The following is an 18670-nucleotide window of genomic DNA, read 5'->3' on the forward strand; positions in this document are numbered from 1 at the left end:
TAATACTGCTGACAGAAGGAATTCTAAAACTCAGCCAAAATCTAGTTTAGGAGAATTATACTCTTACCACATACCCATAGATCAGAATAAAGCTAACTATCTTCTTTACCCTGAAGGTTAACATACCACTTCATGGGTATAGTAAATATAAAGGAAGCTACAGTCACATAGATAAATAAACCATGAACTTCAGTCTCTGGAGTAGGAATATACAATTAAGAACAAAAAACCAGTTCTCAGTTCATGTCCTGACTCTGCCAGTTGATAGTCATGTTACCTCTAGGCCTTGGCAATCTCATCTGTAAAATGAGAATAATAAATCCCTTCATGGTTGTAAAGTACTTTGAAAAGTTAAGTGATATGTAAATATAATCTAGTGATTGGTGGTGGTGGGTTGGGGGGAATCTTAGCTAAGGGAAAAAGAAAAAGGGAAGGATTTCAAATGCATTAACCTTAAAAAAGTTTGAGTCTCTTGAGCTTTGAAATCTTCATTTTTTTGAGACTAAAATCATTAAAAATATTTTATTATAAAAAAGGAACTAAAATTACCTATTTTTGTTTTTTGTTTTTTTGTTTTGGCAAGGCAAGTTGTTACTTTTTCTTTCTTGTATAGGTAGCTACTGGTTTTTAGAGCCTAGTTGATGGCCATAATACATTTTTATTTAATGAGCTCTTTTTTTTTTTTTTTTTTTTCCAGTTATCAAAAAACCCAGTTCTCTGGGGAATAAGAACTTTCAAAGGCTTCCATTAGTAAGTAGAACCCGAGTTCCACTTATTACTTTGCCACGTGTTGATAGGTCACCTGATTTAGATTCTCGTTCATACGACATCATCTATGACAGGCAAGAATCTTCTGGTTCCCCCATATTCAACTTGGGTGAAAAGTCAGCAGTTCTTTCTTTTAGCTTTGGACTTGACAACCAAAGTGAAACTTCCTTCTCTGAAGAATCCAGAGAAGTGACTCCAAAGGATGTTTTACTTCTCAATAATATATCTACTCAAAGCAAGTGGCTGAAATATCAAAACATACCCCAGTGCAACTTGACTACTGTAAATGTAGCTGATAAAGTAACAGATGGCTTCTTTGCTGAGGTTGTTTCTGGGACACATTGTAGTGACATAGGTGAAAGACAGAGTGATGCTGTGAATGAAAGCTCCATGCATTTGCAAATGATAAAAGACATGCTCCATCAGCAGCAACAGGATTTTAGCAGTCAGGATTTGATTTCCAGAAAGAAAGCACTGTCTTTGAATTTAAAGCAGACTACCAAGACTGAGAAAATTCACAATGTGTTAGGAGAGTCTGCCTGCTGCAACTACAGTGTAACAGGAGATTTACAGGTGAGGAAATGAGCCAATGTATCTTGGTGCATTGTTTCCAATAGTTAGTGTTTGAATTTCAACAAAAGAATTACCAAAATCATATAGGAGCAATGACTTTACTTTTAGAGCTAATGACTTATTTTTTTGAGTTTTACAGAACTCTAGCTATAGTCATATCTTCTTTGACTTAAAATCTTACCTAGTAGTTATGAGCATTAAAAGAAATTATGTGGTATCTGGCACGTAATAGGTACTTAATAAATGATAGCTCCAACTGTTTCCACTTCTGCCACTACTATTACTGTGATTGTTTTCATTTTTCACTATCAGCTCAATTTTGCCGATCAGATCATGATTAGGGTAAAGTTACATCTTATACATTGGTTTTGCAAAATTCTATTGTAGTTGTAACCGGAAATAGAAACACATAATGATCCATTCACATCAGCTAAGTTTTTCCTAGAAAAAAGTTTTTACAAACTTATTAAGAGGCAGACCAGAAATGGTTAGTTTTGTTTTTTTTTAATGTTCATTTATTTTTGAGAGAGAGAGGGTAAGTGGGGGAGGGGCAGAGAGACAAGGGAACGGAGGATCCAAAGCGAAATCTGCCCTGACAGCAGTGGGCCCAATATGGGGCTCAAACTCATGAATCATGAGATCATGATCTGAGCTGAAGTTGAATACTCAACCGACAGAGCCACCCAGGCGTCCCACGTTTAGTCTTATTTATATGATTAAAAATGCGATGCGTAGCCATTCTTGCTATACTTGGTATCTCATTTAAAATGAGAAAATGAAGAGCGCCTGGGTGGCTCAGTCGATTGAGCATCTGACTCTTGATATCAGCCGGGTCATGATCCCAAGGTCATGGAATGGAACCCTGCATCCGGCTCTGCACTGAGCATAGAGCTTGCTTAAGATTCTCTGTCTCTCTCCCTCTGCCCTGCTCCCTTGCTTGTGCTCTCTCTCTCTAAAATACTACTACTACTACTACTAATAATAATAATAATAAGAAAATCAGAAAATGATTTTCAAGGATTCTGAAAAATCAAAAAAATGTGTTTGTTAAACATCTATAGAAAATAATTTACTCATTAGTAGACAGTATTTTTCTGGAGTTGTTATAATAACTTGAATTATTCCATTTCAGGGGATAAGTGGCTCTGAGCTGTGCTTCCCAAATGGGCAGAAAATAAAATCTGCGTATCTTCCCCAAAGGCAAATTCATATACCGGCTGTTTTTCAGTCTCCTGTTCATTATAAGCAAATTTTTACGTCTTGTCTCATAGGTATCACTTATCTTCCTATTTTATTATAATTGGTTGCTGCTTAATGTAAGTAGGATAGCTGTGAGAAAACATAGTATCTTATATTGTGAACTTTCATATTAAATTCTCTACTTGAGATTTGTTATTTTCCATATGTCCATTCCAGTTTTCAACAGTAACTTATATTCTAATTTCAGGTCAAATTGAGTGTCAAAAGTAGGAAATGACAGTATTATCTTTTACAAGTTAGAATTTTTCATTAAAAAAAAAATGTTTACTTATTTATTTTTTAGAGAGAGAGAGAGCAGGGTAGGGGCAGAGAGAGAGGGAGAGGGGCAGGGCTGTTAGCACGGAGCCTGATGCTGGGCTCAAACTCACAAACCATGAAATCATGACCTGAACTGAAATCAAGAGTCAGCAGTTCAACTGATTGAGGCACCCAAGCACCTCTTCATTTTTTTTTTTTATTAAACTAGAAGTGTTACTGGGGTGCCTGGATGGCTCAATTTAATTTTAAAAAATAATAATAGCAACTAGAAGTGTTACAGATGGTTTTGTTAAGAAATTTTAAGTATGATGCATGATTAGTTTTGATTGTTTTGTTGTACAAGGGCAAAACTTGCCTTTAAAAAAATGAATATTAGTGTTAGATTATAGATTACTGTTAAAAGTCATTTTCAAACTTAGCTAACAGTACACATGATACAAACACAAACTTATTTTGTATTTAATTTTCATCTGTATTTATATACATATATACATATATATATTATTTTTTTTTGTAGAACATCTAAATATATTGCTGTTTGGATTGGCACAGAGGTTGCACAAAGCTCTTTCAAAAGTTGACATATCATTTTACACATCACTAAAGAGAGAGAAACTGAAAAATGTAGAAAGTAATGTGCCATCCTGTCATCATCATCAACCTGCAAAACTTGTCACGGTTAAAAAGGAAGGTCCAAATAAGGTATTGTTCCCTGTTACTCACCGGTTGCCCCACCGAATACTTCTCTTGTAGAAAATTTAGGTACCTATTGCTTTATGACTGGCTTTGTTAAAGAGCAGGTCCTGATTAGGAGCCTTCTACTTGAGGTATTAGTAACTAACCTACAGTAAACTCCCAGTAAATTTTTACTGAAAGATGATCTGTGTTCTAGGATATGAAAGTATGAGTTAAGATAATCCTTCAGATTGCCTGTGAATCTGTTGCATAGTGGTGGCTGGAGACAGAAACATAAAAATAAATTTTATGTAATAGTGTAATTGATAGAATAGGAAGGATATGTCCAAGTTACAGTGAGAACACTGAGGAGGAATATGTCCCAACCTGAGATCTTAGAGAATGCAGAGATGAGCCTGAAGAAGTGAAAGTTGAAGTAGTCTCCTGTGTGAGCCCCAGTAGAGTAATAGATAAGGCCTGAGGAATGTAAATGCAAATTGATTTAATTTACATTGCTGATAACATATTATTATGGAAGATGTCAAGTTAGTAAAATGTTTATGTATTGCGTATGTACATTGAGATTTAAATTTAGGCGTCAAAGGCAAGAATTTGTAAATAATATTATAACCATAGAATAAAATATTATAGAGCCATCAAAAGTCTTTTTTTTCTTTTTAAGATAATTTGATGACATGGTTGTCATGCATACAGCATGTTATTGTGTTAGGTTATATTAGGTTATGGAATAGAAAACACATCATCATCTGAGTTTTACTTTTTTAAAAAAAAACAGTGTATGTGTGTGTCCTTGTGCGCACACAGACTTATGTGAGTGACAAAAAAGGCCAAAAAGAAATGCACAAGATGTTTCTTGTAGTTGTTTCTGGGTAGCCTTCAGGGTGTCTATGGTGAACATTTTAAATTGGAGAAACAAAAAATTTTATTTTTCAAATAAGCTTATGTTCTCAGAATAATGTAATTTTCTGATAAAGAGAAATGTCAACTAAGTGGTTTTAAATTTTAATTTGTTGTTTAGTATTAATAAAAAGATTAACTTGTATGATGAATAATTTATTGGAGCACATTAATGCCAAGCACCTTTTTATAGAAGTCTTGACAAACATAATACAAAAATAGTAAAATATAAAATTTTTCTTACTCAATTGCAGTATCTTTTTCCTCTTAGGGTCGTCTCTTTTATACCTGTGATGGACCCAAAGCCAACCGATGTAAATTTTTCAAGTGGCTTGAAGAAGTGACCCCAGGATATTTAACAAAGGAAGCCTCTCTAACTAGCATGGTTTTAAGTGACATAAAGAGTATTGGCTTATACTTAAGAAGTCAAAAGATACCCCTCTTTGAGGAATGCCAGCTTTTGGTGAGGTATGCTTTGGTAGCAAATAATGCCTATAATTAATTATTATATCAGAAAATAATAACCTCACATGATTGTTATCAGTTTTAAAAGATACTGAGATAGGTAAATTATCTGAAAGATAGAGTACCTCAGGTTTTCTAACTTTAAAATGGAAATAATTTTCTAAAGCTATTTTTAGACAATCATTTTTATATATAGTCATAATCCTTAGGAAACCCTGTTGAACAAACCACAAGAATAATTTTTGTCAGTGCAGGATAATAGGTAGCCTAACTAGTTAGTTTTATAGGATAATAGAATGCTACAATTTGGAAACATGTCCTATAAAAGTGGGATTATCCAAAACGTAGCTATAATGAACATGTGCATCGTAATTTAATAACATCTTTGGGGAGTTTATACATGCCTGCATTCTTCTAAGGACTTTGCATGTATTATTTCATTTAATCATCATAATAACCTATAAGATACGGAAATAATGGGGATGATTTATTACAGTTATTGAAGCTGAGATACTCTATCTTTTGTGTACTTTTTCAATACTTGTCCTGGCTTAGTTTCTCTCTCTCTTTTTTTTTTTTTTAATTTTTTAAATGTTTTATTTATTTTTGAGACACAGAGTGACAGAACATGAGCGGGGGAGGGGCAGAGAGAGAGCAAGACACAGAATCCCAAGCAGGCTCCAGGCTCCGAGCTGTCAGCACAGAGCCCGACGCGGGGCTTGAACTCACAAACCGTGAGATCATGACCTGAGCCAAAGTTGGACACTTAACCGACTGAGCCACCCAGGCGACCCTGGCTTACTCATCTTAAAACTAACGATAATTCAGGGCGCCTGGGTGGCTCAGTCAGTTGAGCATCTGACTTCAGCTCAGGTCATGATCTTGTAGTTTATGAGTTTGAGCCCCACATCGGGCTTGCTGCTGTCAGCCTGGCAGTGTGGAGCCAGCTTCGGATCCTCTGTCCCTTCTTTCTGCCCCTCCCTCACTTGTGCTCCTCTCTCTCAAAAAATAAATAAAACATTAAGAAAAAATAAAACTAATGATTCTGTGAGGGTTGCTATTTTCTTCCTATTTTTTTATTTTTTGTCCATGGATGAAAGTATATAAACATACACTCACTCTGGTTCCCTCCTTTTAATGCTATATTTTAAAGGTGAAAAAAAAAAAATGTACTTTCAAACTTATAAAGTCCTGGGGTTGTAATGTATCGCATGGTAACTGTTGTTAATAATACTGTATTGTATATGTAAAAGTTGCTAAGAGAGTAGATCTTAAAAATGCTCATCACAAGGAAGGCAGTTTGTAACTCTGTGTGGTGATAGATGTTACCTAGACTTATTTTGGTGATCATTTTACCATAAATACACACACACACACACACACACACACACATCTTGAACCATTATATTGTATACCTAATACAATTGTTTCAATTGTTATTGACAATTATATCTCAGTAAAAATTTGTATCTTAATATTTAAATTCATTTTTGTTTTTGCTCATTTTTCAGAAAAGGATTTGACTTTCAAAGAAAACAGTATGGCAAACTAAAGAAGTTTACAACTGTAAATCCTGAATTTTATAGTGAACCTAAAAGCAAACTTTATCTTAAGCTGAGTCGGAAGGAAAGTTCTTCAACTTATAGTAAAAGTAAGTTGACCTGGTCATGATGGTGACAGAGTCTACCCTTGTATCTCAGTTACATTCAGCTCTGCAAATTCTTTACATTAAAGAAGGTTTATAAAGTACTGTTTAATAGTAGCATATACTCTGAGTTATTATATAAGAGTTATTATGTAATAAATTAGACCATTTCCAAAAAGCGTATTTTAAAATTTTAGTTTATTATTGTTATTTTTTAAATTAAAAAATATTTATTTATTTTTGAGGGTGAAAGAGACAGAGCGTGAGGGGGGAGGGGCAGAGAGAGAAGGAGACACACAGAGCACAGAGCCCGATGCAGGCCTCAAACTCACGGAAAGCGAGATCATGACCTGAGCTGAAGTCAGACTCTTAACTGACTGAACTACCCAAGTGTCCCTAAAATTTTAGTTTTAGTCCCTAAAAATTTTATTAAAGGCTAACAAAATCTATTTAATTTTGTTTAGAAAAATTATACTAGCTTCTTACCATTATATAAATAAGTATATTGATTCAGCTGTACTCTGACCTGATATCAAAAATAAACTGAAAATGTGGGCACCTGGGTGGCTCAGTCAGTTAAGTATCTAATGCGTGGTTTTGGTTCAGGTCATGATCTCACAGTTTGTGGGTTCAAGCCCTGTGTCGGGTTCCAGCTTGGGATTGTTTCTCTCCCTCTCTTTATGCCACTCCCCTGCTCACAGTCTCTCTCTCTCTCTTCTTTTTTTCACTGTTTGTCTCAAAATAAAGAAATAAACTTTAAAAAAATAAACTGAAAATGTAATGACTTTATTGACACTTCTGTCATTGTCTGCACAATTTGACAGGACTAGACCACCAGTTTTAGAGAATTGGAAATAAAATCCTTAAAAGAATTTTTTTTTCTAAGGAGCTTAGATGCACTAAATTGGGTTCATCATTATCTTTGGTTTCATGACCTACTCATATCATTGGTCCTCACCTAGAGTGCTTTGATTATTTAGTTACTTTAAATGTAATTATCTGTGAATCTACAAACTGAGGCAAAATCAAGTACCTTTATAGCTACCCACATTTAATATAAAGTAACCCCACTAACTCATCTGGCTGTCTCCTAACCTAAGGTAATTATCATTTCATCCCTGTGTTCATCAGCATCTTGCTCCTCTTTGTAAGTTTATAGAAATGAATTCCTCAAGAGCGTACAGTTAACCATTGAGAAAAATAGGTTTGAACTGTGCGGATCCACTTATATATCGATCTTTAAAATATATACAGTACAGTATTGTAACTATAATTTCTCTTATGACTTTCTTAATAAAATTTTCTTTTTTGTTTCTTTATTGTAAGAATACAATAGATAATTCATATAACATACAAAGTATTTGTTAATTGACTGTTTATGCCATCTGTAAAGTTCTGGTCAGTAGGCTATTATTAGTAGATAAGTCTTTAGGGAGTCAAAAGTTATACGTAGATTTTTGACTGTGGGAAGTTAGCACCTCTAACCTCCATTTTGTTCAGGAGTCAATTGTAGTTAAAATTTTTTTTTTTAAACATTATTAAAGTGATATAAATCTGTAATCTTTTGGAGTTTATTTATCTTTTTCACTTAGTGACATATCGTTGCAATATAGACATTTTATTGATGTTGATCTGAAATCTAGAGTGTAGATTACTTGCTTTTACTGCTATATCAATTTATTTTGTGAATGTGCCACAGTTTATTCATTCACTCTTCCACTGATGGTGATTTTGGTTTCTAAGTTTTGCCATTGTGAGCAGTATGCTATGTATATTCTTGTACTGTCTTAAAGATGTGCAACAGCTTCTTTTGGATATAATTCTAAGAATGAAAATGCCCACACCTTTAGGTTGTAGTGCCAAAGTCATTTCTAAAGTGGTTACATCAGCTTATCTTCTACTATCTTGCATCAGCCTGATCAAATGGGTGTAAAAGATTTCTCTGCTCACCAATGGTGTCGAACAGCTCTTCATGTGTTTTTTGCTTATGTATTGTTGTTTCTTACCCATTTTATTATTTGTAATCTTATTTATAGTTCTTCTATATTTTTCGTGCTAATTTTTTGTTGATCATGTATATTGTGACTGTCCGCTCACAGTTTGTATCCTGTCTTTTCACTTTACTTTATTTTTATTTATTTATTTATTTATTTATTTATTTATTTATTTATTTATTTATTTATTTAAGTTTCATTTATTTAGGTAATCTTTACACCCACTGTGGGGCTTGAACTTATGGCTCTGATATCAAGAGTCATGTACTCTTCTGACTGAGCCAGCCAGGCTCCCCTTCACTTTACTTTTAATACAGTCCAATCTATTAGGTTATTTTTTGGATAATGCTTTCTGTATCTCATTTTTAAATTTTTTTTTTTTTTTAATGTTTACTTATTTTGGAGAGAGAGAGAGAATGTGAGTAGGGGAGGGACAAAGGGAGAGGAAAGACACAGAATCCAAAGCAAGCTCTCTGGGCTCTGAACTGTCAGCACAGAGCCTGATGCAGGGCTCAAACTCACAAACCAAACTGTGAGATCAAGACCTGAGCTGAAGTTGGACGCTTAACCAACTGAGCCACCCAAGCACCCCTCCGTGTCTCATTTTTAAAATCTTTGCCTATACTGAGGTCTAAAATTATTCACCTTTATTTTCTACTAATTTTTTAAAAAGTTTTCTTTTTGACTTTTTTTTTTTTACTTCTTTAAAGTTTATTAAGGTTTTCTTAATGACATACTACATGCGAAAATCTTCAATCCATTTGGAGTTTTTATTTTTTTTTGTACATGGTATGAGATAGGGATCCAATTTCATTTTTTGTCTCTTTAATTAACAGTTTTGCTAGCATAGTAATCATTTTTTTATTAATTAGTCCTGCTTTTCCTCTCTAAATTGAATGCTATCTCGGTTATAGCCAAGTTCAAAATAATGTTGATGTCTTTCTGGACTCCCTATTTTATACTAGTGTTCAATTTGTATATCCTCATATCCATTCCATACTGTCTAAATTACTGTAGCTCCATCTATGGTATACTTTCTCCCTGCTATTTTACTACTTTTTGAATCTTACACATTGAGGTTATTTTAATATTTTAATATATTGAGGTTTATATTTTAAATTGCTATTCTTGGTAAATTGAAACTTTTATTATTGTATAGAGACTCTCTTCATCTGTAATAATACTTTTTTCTTATAATCTAGTTTTTAATATAACTATGTGAGATTTATTTCGATTAGTATTTGTTTGATGTCTTCTAATATTCTTGTTCCACCTTTGTGTGCTCCTACATTGTCCCTTATAAATAGCAGATGTCTGAATTTTTAAAATTTTGACTTGTGAATGGAATAGGTCCAGTATTTAAATTTATTATAATAATAATAATATGCTTGGGTATGTTTCTACAATTTTATTTTTTTAAATTTTTATTTATTTAAATTTTTATCATTATTATTATTTTTTTAATTTATATCTAAGTTAGCGTATGGTGCAACAATGATTTCAGGAGTAGATTCCTTAATGCCCCTTACCCATTTAGCCCATCCCCTCTCCCACAACTCCTCCAGCAACCCTCTGTTTGTTCTCCATATTTAAGAGTCTCTTATGTTTTGTCTGTCTCCCTGTTTTTATATTATTTTTGCTTCCCTTCCCTTCCCTTGTGTTCATCTGTTCTGTCTCTTAAAGTTCTCATATGAGTGAAGTAATATATTTGTCTTTCTCTGACTGACTACTTTCGCTTAGCATAATACCCTCCAGTTCCATCCACGTAGTTGCACATGACAAGATTTCATTCTTTTTGGTTGCTGAGTAATACTCCATCCATCAATGGACATTTGTGCTCTTTCCATACTTTGGCTATTGTTTATAGTGCTGCTATAATCTTTGGGGTGCATGTGCCCCTTCGAAACAGCACACCTGTATTCCTTGGATAAATACCTAGTAGTGCCATTGCTGGGTTGTAGGGTAGTTCTATTTTTAATTTTTTGAGGAACCTCCATACGGGTGTGTGTGTGTGTGTGTGTGTGTGTGTGTGTGTATACACACACATATATATTGGTATATATGTATATATATATATATATATATGGTATATATATATTGGTATATATATATATATTGTATATATATATATATACACACACACACACACACACACACCACATCTTCTTTATCCACTCATCCATTGATGGACACTTGGGCTCTTTCCATACTTTGGCTATTGTTGATAGTGCTGATATAAACATGGGGCGCATGTGCCCTTTCGTGTTTCTACAACTTTAAATTATTTCTCTTTATCCCATTTTATCTATGCTCTTTTAAATCATTTCTTGCTTTTTTTTTTAAATTGATATTTAAAAGCTTACCCTCCAATAAGATAAGAACTTACAAAACACACCTCTTGTTTCTTCCTGTTTTTTTTTTTTAAAGAGCTTGTTTCTTCCTCTTGACCTTTTCTTTCACTCTCCCCTTCCCTACATCTTATTGATATTTTCTACAATGGTGCTACTCAAAGTATGGTCTGCAGACTGGTTTTAGTCCAAACACTGTTACTGGTTTCCAAAGAGAGGTAAGGAGCTGCTCCAGGGTGTTATAAACTACCCATGTCAAGAAGCAGACTAGTTTAGTTGGGTTTTGCTTTGTTTTGTTTGTAGCAAGACTTTCTGAATGAAGGAAGCATTATGTCAATTTGTTAAATTGCATTCTAGCACAGACTTTATGTTGCAGACCTATAACAGAACTATTTAAGACAGGCTACTTTGAATAGCACTAATCTAAACCTATAAATTTTAGGTTAGTATGGATTTATTTTCTATCTTCTTTGAATGTAAGTACTTTTTAAAAGATGACTCAGACTTGTCCAGGGTAATTTAATTACATTTGTTTCATGTATCTCTTTTAGCATCTCCTAAATTTTTCTCTCTTATTAATGTATTTCATCAAAAACTGTTTTGAATGTAGGTCGTTGTATGGTAAACCTTCTAAGCCTTGAATGCTTGAGAATGTTTTTGTTATACATTCATATTTGAATGATAGTTTGGCTGCATATAAAATTCTAGGTTATAAGTTCTTTTCACTTAATACTTTTGACCCCCAGAAGCAGCAATTTTATATGTTTTAAGAAAATATTAATATACTTGGTTATCTTCTTGCTGTTGAAAAATCTGTTGGCATTCCAATTCTTATTCCTTTGTATGTTATTTGCTCTTTCTGACTGGAAGCTTTAGAATTTTCTCTCTATTATAGTCTTATATTTCCTTGTAATGTGTCTAAATGTGGTTTTTCCTTTTTCTCCTCTTGGGCACACTGTGGGTCTTTTAAATCTATTAAGTCGTCTATTTCCAAACTCATCCAGTATATGCATTAAATAGGTACAGCTTTTTGTATGTCATTCATACTTCCATAAGGTGTTTTTTTAAAAAAAATACTGAAGTCCTTTTTTTTTTTTTTTTTTTTTTAATTCTGGGAAATTCATCTCCTTTATCTTCAAATAATCTTCATTTTACTTTTATTTCTCTAAGACTTTTATTATTCCAATGTTAGCACCTCTGACTCAACATTTCTTTTATATTGTCTAGGCTTTTGTCTTCTCTTCCTTCTAGGAAATATCCTTAATATGGTCTTCTAAATTGCTTAGTTATTCCTCAAATGTGGCCTTTCTATGATTTAACACATCAATTATAGCTTTATTTCAACTACCATATTTTTTCAACCTGATATTTTTGTTCATTACCTTTCATTATTTTCTGGTTCTTATTTTGCATTGCAACTGTCTTCTCTTCCTTCTTGTAAAAAATCTCTTTACCAGGCTAAATTTAAATGACTGGTCCATCTGTTCTGGTATTTCTTTTTCTGTAGGACTCTGTAATCCAGTATGTTTTTCTTTTGAAGTCTTTGTCTCCTTAAATGTCTCATTATTTTGGCCCGTGAACTAATTTTCCCCTTGTGGTATCAGCTGTTCTTTCTGGACAATGCATATGAGTGAAGGCTGACCACAGTCTGGTCAGCTCCAATGAGGTCAGGGAGTTGGGTTCAGTCCCAGATCTGCTATTTACTGGCCTTGTGTCTATGGACAGTTTAACTTCTTTGGGCCAGTCTTCCTTCCTCAATAAAATGGTGATAATAATAATACCTACTTGACATTTAAAATATCTATTGACCCAGAACATAATAATAGGTTATTGTGTGGGGGTTGTTTTTTATTTTTATTTTTGGAAGATTTTATTTTTTTAAAGTAGTTTCAGCACCCAACATGGGCTCAGGTTTACAACTCTGAAATTAAGAGTCGCATGCTACATCAACTGAGCTAGCCAGGCTGCCCTAGGCTATTGCGTTTTATTAAAAAAAAAAAAAATTCCCATAGATACATGATTCTGATCTATTTATCTTACCCTGGTGCCCAGGGAAAATTGTTTAAATATATATTACATAAGTTGGCAAGTAGTTTTCAAAAAATTAGATATAAAATATAAATGAACTTTTAAAAAAATAGTTTCCTAAACATATTTTCTAAAACAGTAGTTTTATGGGGTATGATAAAAGTCAGTGTAAAAAAAAAGGGGCAGGTGGTTCTGTGGCTAAATAAATTTGGAGAATACTATGTTAAACAAATAACCTTAATCTAAGATTTTTCAGAATCTTAAACATGCTGGTAACGCATTGGACTTTCCAAGATGGGAATGTAGCCCAGTACACTATCTTTTCTGACGCAGTTGAGACTTGTGGTTTGTCAGTTAATTTTCTTAGTTGGTTAAGGTCAGGGATTATAATAAATAATGCATATGAACATTAAACTTTTTAACTTAAAATATATGAGATAATTTAATGATCTTTTGATGAAGAATCAAGGTTTTTGCTTGGAATATGGGGTTTTTGGTTGGAGATCTTTTGTATCTTGTATAAACTATACCCACAAATATACCACTCAGAGATTTACCATTCTGAATTCTTAAACACGGAGCAAGAACTTGTGAAGCGATCTAAGTAGAGAATGATTTAAATGTTTTCAATTTCTTTTCTAATCTTTTATATTTACTTCACCTATGCTTGAGTCAACAGCAGTGTTTTTGTGTTTTGTGGTTTTCTTAAAGCAAATTGTAATGAATTCTTTCTAAATTATTACTTTAGTTTTCTTAAAACAATTATTTTTCTTCATACTCAAATAATTATATATAATATATAATTATAACTAATCCAGCTGTATAAATAAGTTTTAGAACAAATACAATTGACTCTTTATAAGTGTAAACTCAACTGGTGGTAGAAATGGTGTACAGGTATTGTGGAAAATAGCCTACTAGCTGTGAGTGCTCAATATGCCATGGAGATGGCATGTTATACAGAAAGAAAGAAGAACATTAATTAATGTACAGCATCAGTTAAGGACAATCCATTAAGAGAACTTGTATTCTATCCACAGATTGCCAACTTTATTTGAGCATGAAAACCATTATATGGCAGAGCCTCTTTTCAGACTAATGTTCTACCTTGGGAAAGTCTAATACAGTTATAAAGTTGTCTTTTTAAAAATGTTTATTTATTTTGAGAGAGAGAGAGCAAGAGCGTGAGCAGGGGAGGGGCAGAGAGAGAGGGAGGAAGGGAATCCCAAGCAGGCTCTGAGCTGTCAGCGCAGAGCCCGTCATGGGGCACATTCTCATGAACCTGGGGCTCGATCTCACGAACTGAGCCAAGATCAAGAGTCAGACGCTTAACTGACCACCACCCAGGTGCCCTTCAGTTTTGTTTTTTTGAGAAATAACATAGGACTAAACATGTAAGAAGTCCAAAGTAATTTTAAATTGAGCATAGTTCTAAGTTCTTTAAAAATTGTTTGTCTTCTCAGATGATCTTTGGGTGGTTTCAAAAACCCTAGACTTTGAATTGGATACTTTTATTGCATGTAGTGCTTTCTTTGGACCATCATCTACCAATGAGGTGGAGCTACTACCTTTGCAAGGTTATTTCCCCTCTAACTGGCCCACTAACAGTAAGTATTGCCATGCTTATATTAATTTATATTAAAAGAAGAATGATAGACATAAGATGCATTGTGAGCAAGGATGCTAACTTTGTTTGGGGTTATTTGATTAAAGCCAACGAAAAGCATCCACCTCTACTTCCTATTATTGTGTATAATGTGTTCCTGAAAAATGTGTATAAAAGTCGAATATATAAATATTTGTGCAGTTCAAGTCTCAGAGGGATAACAATATAATAAAATTTTGAATCCTCACTTAATTTGTTAAAGTTGATCTTTATACAGAATATACCTGATTTTTAAAAATATAAACATTAAACATATAAATAAGTATTTTCTCAAATAATTTCTTACAGCAAGTTTTGATTCTCTTGGTTTTTGATTTCTTTTGGTTTATTATTCTAATAGGGTACATTTAGTAAATAAATCGTTTATTTTATATTGGGAAGGTCTTTAGAGATTTTGTAGGCAACTGAAGAGGAGGGTATGATTTTTATTTTTGAGGGTATTTTATCATCTGTCTTGAGAAATTTTCAATAAGCTACTAGGCTACCAGCCTTATTACTGTTTTAATAAAGGAAATTTTAGTAGGCTGAATCCCTATTCAGTTCTAAGAATCTGTAGATATCTCTATACATCTTGATCTCCGAAATAATTCCTGATGGTCGAATTTGGTCTATAACTAATTAAAGACAACATTTAATGATTCATTTAAGTACTTCATATACATTTCTAACTTTTGAATTTTTTCTTCAAGAACAAAATAAATCTAGTCAACTAGCTTGAGTCCATTAAGAGCCTGCCTAGGGGCGCCTGGGTGGCTCAGTCGGTTAAGCGGCCGACTTCGCTCAGGTCATGATCTCGCGGTCCGTGAGTTCGAGCCCCGCGTCGGGCTCTGTGCTGACCACTCAGAGCCTGGAGCCTGTTTCAGATTCTGTGTCTCCCTCTCTCTGACCCTCCCCTGTTCATGCTCTGTCTCTCCCTGTCTCAAAAATAAAATAAAACGTTAAAGAAAAAAAAAATTTAAAGAGCCTGCCTAATTAAGTAAACATTTGTTACTTAATTTGTCACTTTCATATGTGTATTTTTTTAATTTTTATTTATTTTTTGAGAGAGAGAGAGAAAGCACGCGCACACGCATGCGTGCGAGTGGGGGAGGGGCAGAGAGAGAGAGGGAGACACAGAATCTGAAGCAGACTCCAGGCTCTGAGCTGTCGGCACAGAACCTGATGTGGGGCTTGAACCCACAAGCTGTGAGATCATGACCTGAGCCAAAGTCAGATGCTTAACTGACTGGGCCACCAGGCGCCCCCCATATGTGTATTTTAATATTTGCTACCGTTGTTTCCCCAGCAATATCAGCATTCTAACTTTCTGCTTTCCATATATTTCTATAAAATAGTTGAAGAATGAAAGAAAATGTTCCGAAGTTACACAAATACTATACAGCACAAGGTGGTATGCTGATTAGTTGGAACTGTCAAGGAGGGTCACCATGCACTAACTCAAAACAGTAGTTATTGCTTATTAGGTGATATATAGAAGTCCGAGTTTGATTTAAGTTATGCAATTTATGGATACCTGTAGAAAAAGTATGAATAAGTAGATGGTATAGTAGTTTAATAGGTAGAAGTACCTCCCCATATACTTAAGGGTTTATTTTATGTCATGTGATTAATGCTGTAGCTGAGCTCTGAGTTGTATCGAACGTTTTAAATAGTTCCTTTATGATCCATTTTATTTTCATTAAATGTTCAGTTTCTGCGTTCTCTCTACAGTAGTGGTCCATGCATTGTTGGTTTGTAATGCTAGCACAGAGCTGACCACTTTGAAAAACATTCAGGACTACTTTAACCCAGCTACTCTACCTCTAACACCATACCTGTTAACAATGTAAGTGATTATTTACCAGCGGTCATTGGTGTTCAAAAATGGTGACTAACTGTGAATATGAAAATGCGTTCAAAGTACATTACATACATTTTTGCCAAAAATATTTTAATTATCTTTCAGAGACCATGAAGTTACTGTCTGTCAGTAGTTAAAAGGATGTTAGTGTAAATTTTTGCCTTCTTCAAGGAATGATATTTTAGGGAGATTCTGAGTGTTGATTTTTTATTCATTTCTGTTTTTATGCCACAAATTATTTAACATGTAAAAGAATTCTTTTAGTGGGAATGCAAACTGGTGCAGCCACTTTAGAAAACAGTATGGAGGTTCCACAAAAAATTAAAATTAGAACTACTCTATGACCCAGCAATTGCCCTACAAGGTGTTTATCCATAGGATACAGGAGTGCTGTTTCAAAGGGGCACATGCACCCCAGTGTTTATAGCAGCTGTATTGACAGTAGCCAAAATATGGAAAGAGCCCAAATGTCCATCAACTGACGAATGGATAAAGAAGATGTGGTATGTGTGTGTGTGTATATATATATATATATATATATACATATACATACATATGGAGTATTACTTGGCAATGAAAAAGAACAGAATCTTGTCATTTGCAGCGTGGGTGGAACTAGAAGGTATTATGCTAAGTGAAATTAGAGAAAGACAAATACTGTATGACTTCACTCAAAAGTGGAATTTAAGATCCAAAACAGATGAACATAAGGGAAGGGAAGCAAAAATAATATAAAAATAGGGAAGGGGGCAAAACATAAGAGACTCTTAAATACAGAGAACAGGGGCACCTGGGTGGCTCAGTTGGTTAAGCGTCCAACTTCATCTCAGGTCATGATATCACAGCTCGAAAGTTCAAGTCCCGTGTCAGGTTCTGTGCTGACAGCTCAGAGCCTGGAGCCTGGTTGGGATTCTGTGTCTCCCTCTCTAACTGCCCCTCTGCCGCTCATCCTCTGTCTCCCAAAAGTGAATAACCATTAAAAAATTTTTTTCTTTTAAATACAGAGAACAAGGGGCGCCTGGGTGGCGCAGTCGGTTAAGCGTCCGACTTCAGCCAGGTCACGATCTCACGGTCCGTGAGTTCGAGCCCCGCGTCAGGCTCTGGGCTGATGGCTTGGAGCCTGGAGCCTGTTTCTGATTCTGTGTCTCCCTCTCTCTCTGTCCCTCCCCCATTCATGCTCTGTCTCTCTCTGTCCCAAAAATAAATAAACGTTGAAAAAAAAAAAAAAAATTTAAAAAAAAAAAAAATTAAATACAGAGAACAAGCTAAGGGTTGCTGGCAGGGTGTTGGGTCAGGGGATAGACTAAATGGGCAAGAGGCATTGAAGAGGGCACTTGGGATGAGCACTGGGTGTTATATGTAGATAATGAATCACTGGATTCTACTCCTGAAATCATTATTTTACTATATGCTCACTAACTTGGATGTAAATTAAAAAGATAAACTAAACTAAAATAAAAAAGAATCCTTTTTATAGGTTGAATTCAGTATGTACATTGATACTATTTTTTTTTATGTTTATTTTGAGGGAGAGGGAGCGTGCATGCACGAGCAAGGGAGGGGCAGAAACAGAGAGAGAGAGAGAATCCCAAGCAGACTCCATGCTGTCAGCACAGAGCCCTGCTTGGGGCTGGATCTCATGAACTGTGAGATCATGTCCTGAGCCGAAATCAAGGGTTGGACATTTAACCAACTGAGCCACCCAAGCGCCCTGTACTCGCTTTATTCTTGACATAAACTTAATTTCTTGAGTTTTAAAATACACCCTTTTAAAATATTGGAAGTGATATTCTATTAAATTCACTAAAATGGTAGAAAAAGTCTAGTTTCTAATTTGGAATGTTATCTGTCTTGTGGTGTTTCCTTTCTCTCAGTATAATGAAGTTCTAGGTAAAAAATAAAAATCCTTATGATCCCATTATGTTATTATCTATCTTTGTTATTTAATCTTTGAAATGAATTGATCCTTTATAAAAATAGAAATAAAACCAGTTTATTTATTATAGTTTTACCTGGAAGAGAGGCTGTATTAATTACCTAAGACAGCCTTGTATAATAGAACATGGGCTTTAAAGTCAGTACACCACTTATTATCTGTGTGCTTTTTGGGAAAAAAATTTAATATTTCTGTCTCTTATTTGGACTAATTAACTACTTCTTAGTGTTGTTTTTAAGATCACATCAAATAATATGTAAAATGCTTAGCATAGTGCTGGCACATAGTTGGTACTC

General features: G+C 34.3%; 1 protein-coding gene across 9 annotated transcripts in view; it reads left to right on the top strand.

Moving 5' to 3' along the window:
• The window catches only part of ZGRF1 (zinc finger GRF-type containing 1), a 93004-nt gene that overhangs the window by 50134 nt on the left and 24200 nt on the right, over positions 1-18670 (top strand). For 5 of the 9 annotated variants that reach the window (XM_058721612.1, XM_058721616.1, XM_058721617.1 and 2 more), the window contains 7 exons: positions 698-1341; positions 2474-2612; positions 3377-3561; positions 4724-4920; positions 6429-6568; positions 14396-14539; positions 16309-16423. In XM_058721612.1, coding sequence (XP_058577595.1) covers positions 698-1341; positions 2474-2612; positions 3377-3561; positions 4724-4920; positions 6429-6568; positions 14396-14539; positions 16309-16423 — 1564 coding nt within the window. The remainder of the gene's footprint in view (positions 1-697; positions 1342-2473; positions 2613-3376; positions 3562-4723; positions 4921-6428; positions 6569-14395; positions 14540-16308; positions 16424-18670) is intronic. The other 4 variants (XM_058721618.1, XM_058721620.1, XM_058721621.1 and 1 more) reach the window with 2 other exon arrangements.

Source organism: Neofelis nebulosa, chromosome 3, assembly GCF_028018385.1.
Source record: "Neofelis nebulosa isolate mNeoNeb1 chromosome 3, mNeoNeb1.pri, whole genome shotgun sequence".
Taxonomy (NCBI): Eukaryota; Metazoa; Chordata; class Mammalia; order Carnivora; family Felidae; genus Neofelis; species Neofelis nebulosa.